General features: G+C 38.8%; 1 protein-coding gene across 1 annotated transcript in view; it reads right to left on the minus strand.

Annotated features, from left to right (window-relative positions):
* Positions 1-389: 389 nt before the first annotated feature.
* The window catches only part of tbc1d7 (TBC1 domain family, member 7), a 45,847-nt gene continuing 34,087 nt past the window's right edge, over positions 390-12,149 (minus strand). The window contains exons 7-8 of the mRNA XM_039754017.1: positions 6,169-6,298; positions 390-983 (exon numbers count right to left, since the gene is read on the minus strand). Of these exons, the coding sequence (XP_039609951.1) occupies positions 897-983; positions 6,169-6,298 (217 nt within the window). The 3' untranslated portion in view covers positions 390-896. The remainder of the gene's footprint in view (positions 984-6,168; positions 6,299-12,149) is intronic.

Consider the following 12,149-nt stretch of genomic DNA (forward strand, 5'->3'; position numbering starts at 1 on the left):
AGTAAGTAGTCCCACCCCAGGATGAGAGGGGGGCGTCGCGGTCGCCAATGGTAACATCTCTTTCTTTTCCCGCAGAGGACATCTGGTGAGGGCAACTGACTCCGCCCCTTTCCGGTCAGGGACGAATATAAAAGCGAGATGCTCAGAGAAGGTGGCATCTCATTCTGGACCCCCATGCTCATGAGACAAGGCACTCCAAACCAGAGCTGACCAGTTAATGATTCCCAGCAGTGGGCTGCTTATGCTTTGCTATTGCACCATCAAGTTTCAGTTGGTGACCACATGGGGTGATCCGGTAGGTGCCCTACCATCTCTCCACATTGCACCTCGTACGACTTCATACTATTAATGTTTGTGATGCGCCATCTGTTGGAATGACACTTCAGACGTACAGACACAAGTTGTCATTTTATTAATGTGGAATAGTCATTTCTGGAAAGTGCTCTTGTGAAGTAAAGCAGAAAACATCTTCAGGTGGAGAATAAGCCTCAGAGCTTCAAGAAATCAGAAAGTCTCCCCATGGAGTTTCACATCCTGCTACTAAATAATCCCAAAGTACTCCAGTTGTGGAAGCAAATAGAAACGGAACTCCGGCAGACGGCCCTGCAGTTCAAATGCTCATTCACGTCTGTCCCAGCGTTTTCTGGAAGAAGATTCAACAACGATATTTCTGTCAAAACACGTGTGTGGGACGCTGTTAGCATACGATGGATGACTTGTGGATCGTATCACACGACCTCTGGGAGAGTTTGTCATGGACAAGCCAGAGGTCTAACAATGGTCACCATCGACTTATTAACAAATGTATGTTGGAATATTCTTTTATTATTTTAAGACTATAAAAGTCACAAAAGTATACAAGTGAGCAGCAGCCAGAGCACACAGCCTTGTCACCATTAAATCGTGTGCATCGGGGTCCCACAGTGCTTATGCCACAGGTCAACTGCTTTGCTGACGATCGCGTCGGTGTTTTCTTGAGGCATCTGGAAAACAAAACGGCAGACACACAGTGAGATGGAGATCAGGCACGGGACAACAATGTGTCGCCTTCACACTGCTGTCAGGCATATTTAGATAAAATTAGATCAACGGTATTTTGTGCCATTCTATTCTCCGATTCTGTCTTAAAAGACTGTAAAATTCCAATTCGAGGGGTGTTGAATTCGGGGGGTCCTGGAGGGCTGCCATGTCTGCGGGTGAGCTACTTTCTAAATTAGCAGTAGTCACTGATGAATTGTCACACGTGCAGATGACACTGAAATTCTGATCTGAGCATCCAAGCTTCATATCCACACATTGGCACTCTTAGTGACAGAGTTATGAAAGGTGCTATGTAACAGATAGGTAGAGACAGATGTGAAAGGCACTACATCTATTATATAGCACCTTTCATATCTATCTGTTCTATTAAGCCATTCTTATATATTTATCTTTACCTTGGCACTATACTGTATAATAAATAGATATGAAGGGCGCTATATAATAGATAGAGACAGATGTGAAAGGCACTAAATCTATTATATAGTGCCTTTCATATCTATATCTACCTATCTATTATATTGAGCCTTTCTTATCTCTGTCCCTGTCTATTTATATATGAAAGTTTTTTAATATAGTGCCTTTCATATATATATATATATATATATATATAGTGTCTTTTATATATACACACGTGGACAAAATTGTTGGTACCCTTCAGTCAATGAAAGAAAAACTCAAAATGGTCACAGAAATAACTTTAATCTGACAAAAGTAATAATAAATAAAAATTCTATGAAATTTAACCAATGAAAGTCAGACATTGATTTTCAACCATGCTTCAACAGAATTATTTAAAAAATAAACTCATGAAACAGGCCTGGACAAAATGATGGTACCCTAACTTAATATTTTGTTGCACAACCTTTTGAGGCAATCACTGCAATCAAACGATTCCTGTAACTGTCAATGAGACTTCTGCACTTCTCAGCAGGTATTTTGGCCCACTCCTCATGAGCAAACTGCTCCAGTTGTCTCAGGTTTGAAGGGTGCCTTTTCCAGACGGCATGTTTCAGCTCTTTCCAAAGATGCTCAATAGGATTGAGGTCAGGGCTCATAGAAGGCCACTTTAGAATAGTCCAATGTTTTCCTCTTAGCCATTCTTGGGTGTTTTTAGCTGTGTGTTTTGGGTCATTGTCCTGTTGCAAGACCCATGACCTGCGACTGAGACCAAGCTTTCTGACACTGGCCAGCACATTTCTCTCTAGAATCCCTTGATAGTCTTGAGATTTCATTGTACCCTGCACAGATTCAAGACACCCTGTGCCAGATGCAGCAAAGCAGCCCCAGAACATAACAGAGCCTCCTCCATGTTTCACAGAAGGGACAGTGTTCTTTTCTTGATATGCTTCATTTTTCCGTCTGTGAACATAGAGCTGATGTGCCTTGGCAAAAGTTCAATTTTGTCTCATCTGTCCATAGGACATTCTCCCAGAATCTTTGTGGCTTGTCCACATGTAGTTTGGCAAATTCCAGTCTGGCTTTTTTATGATTTGTTTTCAACAATGGTGTCCTCCTTGGTCGTCTCCCATGAAGTCCACTTTGGATGGTGCGATCTGACACTGATGTTCCTTGAGCTTGAAGTTCACCTTGGATCTCTTTAGAAGTTTTTCTGGGCTCTTTTGTTACCATTCGTATTATCCGTCTCTTTGATTTGTCATCAATTTTCCTCCTGCGGCCACGTCCAGGGAGGTTGGCTACAGTCCCATGGATCTTAAATTTCTGAATAATATGTGCAACTGTAGTCACAGGAACATCAAGCTGCTTCGAGATGGTCTTATAGCCTTTACCTTTGACATGCTTGTCTATAATTTTCTTTCTAATCTCCTGAGACAACTCTTTCCTTCGCTTCCTCTGGTCCATGTTGAGTGTGGTACACACCATGTCACCAAACAACACAGTGACTACCTGGAGCCCTATATATAGGTCCACTGACTGATTACAAGATTGTAGACACCTGTGATGCTAATTAGTGGACACACCTTGGATTAACATGTCCCTTTGGTCACATTATTTTCAGTCTTTTCTAGGGGTACCATCATTTTTGTCCAGGCCTGTTTCATGAGTTTTTTTTTTATTAATTCTGTTGAAGCATGGTTGAAAATCAATGTCTGACTTTTATTAGTTAAATTTCATAGAATGTTTATTTATTATTACTTTTGTCAGATTAAAGTTATTTCTGTGACCATTGTGAGTTTTTCTTTCATTGACTGAAGGGTACCAACAATTTTGTCCACGTGTATATAGCGCCTTTCATATCTATCTGTTCTATTAAGCCTTTCTTATATATTTATCTTTACCTTGGCACTATACTGTATAATAAATAGATATGAAGAGCGCTATATAATAGATAGAGACAGATGTGAAAGGCACTAAATCTATTATATAGTGCCTTTCATATCTATATCTACCTATTATATTGAGCCTTTCTTATCTCTGTCCCTGTCTATTTATATATGAAAGTTTTTTAATATAGTGCCTTTCATATATATATATATATATATATATATATATATATATATATATATATATATATATATATACACACTGTGTATTATATAGTGTCTTTATATATATATCCATTTACTTATTCTATTATATCTTATATATATATATATATATATATATAATAGATATGAAAGGCATTATATAATAAATAAATAAATAAATAGAGACAGACAGACAGATAACGGCTCAATATAATAGGTAGATATAGATATGAAAGGTGCTACATAATATATTTAGTGCCTTTCACATCTGTTTCTATCTATTATATAGCACCTTTCATATCTATTTATTATAAAGTATGGTGCCAAGGGTACTATATAATAGATAAATAGACAGACATATAAGAAAGGCTCAATAGAACAGATAGATATAAAAAGCACTATATAATAAATAAACAGATATAAAAGGTACTATAAACAGACATAAGACTCAACAGAATAGAACAGATAGATATAAAAGGCACTATAAAATAGACAAATGGATATAAAACATTCTATAAAAGCAATATATATACACACCCACACGGTGTAAAATCCAAAATGGGTGGACCAACAGGTATGAAAGGCCATATACAGTATAACAGGTACACAGTGCAGCTCATTCATGAAGTATTCAGAACCCTTCACTTTCTGCCCACATTACTGCGTTGGAGACTTACATTACTTTGCCATTTTTGTCCCTCAATCTACACTCAAAAACCCATGACAGTAAAAATAAGTTTGCAAAATGAAACTGAAACGTTTCATTCATTGAAGTCTTAAGTAAGTCTCTACAAGCTTTGAACACCCAGATTTGGGCCGATCCTCTCAAGCTCTGTTAGACTGGGTTGGACGCGTCTGTAAACGGCCATCTTCAGGTCACTCCACAATTGTTCTGTGGGAGTTTCAGTCGAGGATTTGGCTGGGCTACTCAAGGACACTTGGGGACATGTCCTGAAGCCACTCCAGCAATGTCTTGGCCATTGCTGTGATGAAAGGAGAACCATCACCCTGGTCTGGGGTGAAGGTTTTTGTCAAGGACCTCTCTGCCTATGTTTTTGGAAGTCACTGCGGACTGGAAAATGGCAAATATCATCCCATTATATAAAAAAGGGTGACTGGCCTCTAGTGCCCAGTAAGCTTAACGTGCATCACAGGAAAATTAAGGGAAAAATGGAGCAATACATGACAAGGATAGGAGTTTTACTGAACCGTCAGCGTGGGTTCAGACGAGGAGATTGTGTTTTACTAACATGCAGGACTTTCTATGAGGAGGCAACAAAAGGATATGATCAGAGTGGTGCAGATGATGTTATTGATCTCGACTTTCATGAAGCATTTAAAAAAAAAAAAAAAAAGTGCCACACGAGAGTTGGGGCATCAAACTAAAGGAAGTGGGAGCTCCGAGTGTGGTGTGTAGATTAGTGCACAATTGGCTCAGACACAGGAAGCACAGGGTGATGGTTTGAGGAACTGGCCGATGTTAAGAGTGGTGACCAGCAGGGGTCAGTGCTAGGGCCGCAGCTATTTTTAATATCTAGAAATGATTTAGATAGGAATATAAGGAACAAGCTGGTTAAGTTTGCAGATGATACCAAGATAGGTGGATTAGCAGATAATTTGGAATCTGTTATACCATCAAAGAAGGACTTGGACAGCAGACAGGATCGGGCAGATTTGTGGAGGATGAAATTCAATGTCAGTAAATGTAAAGAATTACACATAAGAAGTAAAAATGTGAGGTTTCAAGACACAATTGGAGTTCTAAAAATGGAAAGTCCACCTAATGAAAAGGATTTAGGAGTCCTAGTGGACTCGACATTATCGACTTCCAGACAGTGTTCAGAAGATATTAAGGAGGCTAACAGACTGTCAGGTTATATAGCGCCTTGATGTGTGGAGTTCAAGTCACAGGAGTTTCTGCTCAGGCTTTATAACACACTGGTGAGACCTCATCTGGAGTCCTGGGTGCAGTTTGGGTCTCCATAAAGACATAGCAGCACAAGAGAAGGTCCAGAGAAGAGCAACTAGACTGACTCAGGACTACAGGGGATGAGTTATGAGGGAAGATTTAAAGAGCTGAGCCTTTAGAGTTTAAGAAAAAGAAGATTACGAGGATTGAAGTGTTTAAAACGATGAAGGGAATTACTACAGTGGATCGAGATGGTGACTTTAAAATGAACACGGGGACACAGTTAGAAACTTGTTCAGGGGAAATTTCACACAAACATTGGTAGGTTTTTCTTCACACTAAGAAACACAGACACATGGAATAAGTGACCACGCCGTGTGGTGGGCAGAAGAACTTGAGGGACCTTCAAAACTCAACTTGATGTTATTTTAGAAGAATGAAGAAGGGGATAGGACTGGTGGGCTTTGTTGGGCTGAATGGCCTGTCCTCGTCCAGATTGTTCTCATTTTGGCCTGCCCCCATAGCGTGATGTTGCCACCATCATGTCAAATGTTCATTCGTCACTATTGCTCACCAGTAAATTTTTCATAATGGCAAATGCTTGATTACTTTGTAATGAAACTCTATGAAAAACAAATTCATTCTGATTAAAAAGCCAACACAGCTGAACACACACACAAACACACATAACTGAATTTTGTTTCCTTTACATTCTGAAAGGGCACAACTTACATTTTCCAAAAACTGAGTGATGCTTTCAGCTTTGTTCATTCCCAAAAGCATGATTTTATAACTGAGCAGAATCTCCATGGCGACGAACACAAGGATTTTGCAAGAACCACTTATTAATTTATCCCAAACCCTGTGGGGGGGAAAAAAAAAAAATTGTAACAATGGTTAAAATAAAAAGGCACATTACTTTATAAATGTCAAGTTATCAACTAAATACATTTCTTCAGCCCTCCATTTGCAGAACCTGCAAGCTGGTGACAGACGGTAATCACTTTGGATGAAAACGGTGAGATGCAAAAACTGAAATCATCCACAGTGGTGTGTTGTCCACTAGGGGCGCTAGGGTGCCACCCAACCAAAAAGAAAATCAGGTCTGGTTTGCCCTCGACTTTCTCATATACTCAGATATGGGGTTGAATATTTGAGGAGTAAACCGCAAGACGACGATAATGATGATGAAATTTATATTAAGTACATTAAAGAACTATAAACAACAAATCACATTAATAAATAATTAATATACAGTCGACCCTTGACATATGACCGGCCTGACATGCGAACGACTTGATTTATGACCAAAATTTTTGTTTTGATTTGCGACCAACGTCTTGTGTTACGACCCGAATGCGGTCACGTGTATCCGCTTGTGTGATTGTAAACAAACAGCCGAGAGCGTTCGTAAGCGTTGGGCGGAGCCCAGATACGTGTGTTTGTGGACGTAATTTCAGTCAGTGCAGTGATTTACAGTGGTGTGAAAAACTATTTGCCCCCTTCCTGATTTCTTTTGCATGTTTGTCACACAAAATGTTTCTGATCATCAAACACATTTAACCATTAGTCAAATATAACACAAGTAAACACAAACTGCAGTTTTTAAATGATGGTTTTTATTTAGGGAGAAAAAAAATCCAAACCTACATGGCCCTGTGTGAAAAAGTAATTACTCCCTTGTTCAAAAATCACCTAACTGTGGTGTATCACACCTGAGTTCAATTTCCTGATTACTGCCACCCCTGTTTCAATAAAGAAATCACTTCAATAGGAGCTGCCTGACACAGAGAAGTAGACCAAAAGCACCTCAAAAGCTAGACATCATGCCAAGATCCAAAGAAATTCAGGAACAAATGAGAACAGAAGTAATTGAGATCTATCAGTCTGGTAAAGGTTATAAAGCCATTTCTAAAGCTTTGGGACTCCAGCGAACCACAGTGAGAGCCATTATCCACAAATGGCAAAAACATGGAACAGTGGTGAACCTTCCCAGGAGTGGCGGCCGACCAAAATTACCCCAAGCGCATAGACGACTCATCCGAGAGGTCACAAAGACCCCAGGACAACGTCTAAAGAACTGCAGGCCTCACTTGCCTCAATTAAGGTCAGTGTTCACGACTCCACCATAAGAAAGAGACTGGGCAAAAACGGCCTGCATGGCAGATTTCCAAGATGCAAACCACTGTTAAGCAAAAAGAACATTAGGGCTCGTCTCAATTTTGCTAAGAAACATCTCAATGATTGCCAAGACTTTTGGGAAAATACCTTGTGGACTGATGAGACAAAAATTGAACTTTTTGGAAGGCAAATGTCCCGTTACATCTGGCGTAAAAGGAACACAGCATTTCAGAAAAAGAACATCATACCAACAGTAAAATATGGTGGTGGTAGTGTGATGGTCTGGGGTTGTTTTGCTGCTTCAGGACCTGGAAGGCTTGCTGTGACAGATGGAACCATGAATTCTACTGTCTACCAAAAATCCTGAAGGAGAATGTCCGCCATCTGTTCGTCAACTCAAGCTGAAGCCATCTTGGGTGCTGCAACAGGACAATGACCCAAAACACACCAGCAAATCCACCTCTGAATGGCTGAAGAAAAACAAAATGAAGACTTTGGAGTGGCCTAGTCAAAGTCCTGACCTGAATCCAATTGAGATGCTATGGCATGACCTTAAAAAGGCGCTTCATGCTAGAAAACCCTCAAATAAAGCTGAATTACAACAATTCTGCAAAGATGAGTGGGCCAAAAATTCCTCCAGAGCCTGTAAAAGACTCACTGCAAGTTATCGCAAACGCTTGATCGCAGTTATTGCTGCTAAGGGTGGCCCAACCAGTTATTAGGTTCAGGGGGCAATTACTTTTTCACACAGGGCCATGTAGGTTTGGATTTTTTCTCCTAAATAATAAAAACCATCATTTAAAAACTGCATTTTGTGTTTACTCGTGTTATATTTGACTAATGGTTAAATGTGTTTGATGATCAGAAACATTTTGTGTGACAAACATGCAAAAGAATAAGAAATCAGGAAGGGGGCAAATAGTTTTTCACACCACTGTATCTCTATATATAATTCACTAAGACCATGGAAAGCAAGATGCATAATTGCTAAGGAAGGAAGAGAAGGTAACGAAGGTAAAGAAAGCGATTGTTAAGGGATGTAAGCTAGCGGATGGCGCGGCACATGATGATGTCATCAGGCTGAGTCAGCACCGGCTTGCTTTGGTGTGTATTATTACAGCAGTTCACTACACGGCCAGCTTTGAACTGAGTGCTCGACTACCGTCATTATTAACTTGACAAACAGCGATCACAATCGAAACGAAGAAGGAAATTGTGCGGAAATATGAGTGTGGTGTTCGTGACCGATCTCGCTAATATGTACTGCATGTCAAAATCCACCATCTCGACAATTTTACAAAGAACAGATTTGCATAAGGAGGCTCCTTCTAAACAATAACCGCCTTCCGTTTCATTTTCCTCCTCTTCCCTTCCTGCAGCCCAAAGATGTCAAATTAAATGGTGAGTACAGTGTGAAATTATTGTTTCTGGTAGTCTAGGTACTTTTTATAACTTTTTGGTTAGTACATTAGAAAAATTATTGGTGTTTTGGTAAATTATGCACATTATACAACCCTTTTTTATTATGAAAAGGTTAAGTAAGTGTTGCTGTGGGAGGTTTGGAGCGCATTATGGGTATTTCCATTATTTCTTAAGGGAAAAATAGTCTTGACTTACAACCAACTTGAGTTACAACCAGCCGTCGCGAACGAATTGAGTTCGTAAATCAAGGGTCCACTGTAATAAATAATACATTGAACAATTATTATAAAAGTTAAGTTGAATAATTAGGACTCTGCAGCTGCATGAATAAAAGGTAATGTACCAATTCCGGTTAACAGAAATTGCTGAAACATTGATAGAAATCTGTGTTTTATACCCAGTACTTGTATGCAAAATTTGGTTGACCGAAGTGAAAGCGTTCTCAGGTTATCCTGTTTACACACACACACACACACACAAATTCCAAAAATGGTATTTTCAGACTCATTGAGGTCTAAAACGTCGAGATTCATTAAAATCTCAACATCAAATTTTTGGACGATTTCAATACTTTCCCCTGTACTTTGTACACAAGTAAAAAATAAAGAATCCTAAGCTTACTTGACAGAGATACATAATTTATCAAACTGATACATCTGAATTGATTTAAATTATTGGGTGGGACACACTTCTAACTTTGCGATCCTTCTGAGAATTTAGCAAGCTGGCCCTGCAGAGACTCGCATATTGAGGACTTTAAAATGTAAACCTGCGGTACCTCTGGACAGGCCTTACCATCTTACTGCCACCTGTAAGCAGCAGCTCTTTTGTATCCATGCCAGAAGTTCTTGTGTGTATTTGGGTTGCTCTTTGTTTATTACAATATTTTTTTAAACATTTTATTTACTTCATCTTCTGCAAAGCTTTAATATCCTTTTGGGACAAATAAAAAGTATATAAAATCTCAATGCATAGGTCTCTGCTATATGACTTTTGATATGGGATTCATAAAAGAAGTGTTCGTCTTTGGGATGCGCCATTTGTTGGAATGACAAATGCAATGTATTTTATTACTTGTCACGCACACATGGTCTGTGGATCACAATTCAGACTCATTTTGGGTAAGTAGTCCCAACCCAGGGTGAGAAGTTGGGGGCGCAGTCGCTAATGGTAACATCTCTTTTCTTTTCCCGCAGCCAGCAGAAGACATCCAATGAGGGCAACTGACTCCGCCCCTTTCCGGTCGGGAACGAATATAAAAGCGAGATGCTCACAGAAGGTGGCTTCTCATTCTGGACCCCCATGCGAATGAGACAAGGTGCTCCAAACCAGAGCTGACCAGTTAATTATTCCCAGCAGTGGGCAGCTTATGCTTTGCTATTGCACCATCAAGTTTCAGTTTGTGACCACATGGGGTTGACCGAAGTGAAAGCGTACTCAGTTATCCTGTTTACACACACACACACACACAATTCTAAAAATGGTATTTTCAGACTCGGGGAGGTCTAAAACGTCGAGATTCTTTAAAATCTCAACATCGAATTTTTGGACGATTCCAATATTTTCCCCTGCAATTTGTATACGAGAAAGTAAAAAAAGAATCCTAAGCTTACTCGACAGAATTTATCAAACTGATACATCTGAATTGATTTAAATTATGGGTAAAGATGTGTTTGTCAGAAATTAGGTTGTTCAATTATAGAGAGAAAAAAAAAAAAAAACTATGTGCATGCATTACTGATGTAGTTGGTCACCTGTCCGTGCCGTGTTGTAGTTATGGGCGACTAACAAACGATTCCTCACTTTTTTGAACGACTCCACTCAGAGAAGCAGGAGAATCAACTGGAGAGCAGTCAAAATCTCGACATGGAACTGCTGGATGATTACGATACTTTCCCCTATGCTCCACACAAACAAATCAACTCAGTGGAGCGCAAGGGGAGTGCTGAAGTATCTTTCGTTTCACCGACACTTGTCGATGTTTCAAGCTCAGGTGCAAGAACCACCCGAATCACCGAGTCTCGATGCCCAGAACTTTTGATTCTTCAGACTTCAAAGAATATCAACATTGGTCACTGACGATTCTCTCATTCGTCATACAAGTACAACACATTTATGGTGTTTTATACAATTCATTATTCAAATGGTTTCGAACTGAATATGCTAGCAATATTAAAACAAATGCATTTAGGTCTCTTTGTAAATTTCAACAAATATTTTATACTGTTCAGTTTTGTGTATTATTCTAATCTTTAAAATTATTTGCTTTTTAGTTTACTTTCAACCCACACTTTATGGCTCATTGACTGCACTGGGCATGCATCACATTTACTGGTTCATTTGAGTTCAAACAAAATCGTCACCCGAGAAAAAGTTCAAGATTCTTGCTCAAGTGATTTGCAAACGGATCATTACCCGAAAAAGAGTTGCATGATTCTTGTTCCTTTGATTCGTGAACGAATCATTACCTAAGGATGAGTTGCACAATTCTCGTTTCTTTCATTTGCGAATAAATCATTACCTGAAAACGAGTAACAAGATTCTGTTTTTTGATTTGTAAATAGGTCATTACGTGAAAACTAGCCACACATTTGTTTTTTAATTCTTGAATGAATCATTACCTAAGGACGAGTTTTACAATTCTCATTTATTTGATTTGTGAATAAATCATTACCTGAAAATGAGTAGCATGATTCTCTTTTGTGATTTGCAAATAGGTCATTACCTGAAAACTAAGTTCAAGTTTCTTGTTCCTTTAATTTATGAACAAATCATTACCTAAGAATGAATTTTACAATTCTCCTTTTTGATTTGTGAATAAATTATTACCTGAAAACGAGTAACAAGATTCTATTTTGTGATTATCTGAAAACTAGTTGTATGATTCGTGAACGAATCATTACTGAAGAATGAGTTTTACAATTCTCATTTTTTGATTTGTGAATAAATTACCTGAAAACGATGTGCACAATTCTTGTTTATTTGAATTGTGAATAAATTATTACCTGAAAACAAGCAACATAATTCTATTTTGTGATTTGCAAATAGGTCATTACCTGAAAACTAGTTACACGCTTGTTTTTTGATTCGTGAACAAATCATTACCTAAGAATGAGTTTTACAATTCTCGCAGATTTGAATTGTGAATAAATCATTTCCTGAAAACTAGT

Source organism: Polypterus senegalus, chromosome 5, assembly GCF_016835505.1.
Source record: "Polypterus senegalus isolate Bchr_013 chromosome 5, ASM1683550v1, whole genome shotgun sequence".
Taxonomy (NCBI): domain Eukaryota; kingdom Metazoa; phylum Chordata; class Cladistia; order Polypteriformes; family Polypteridae; genus Polypterus; species Polypterus senegalus.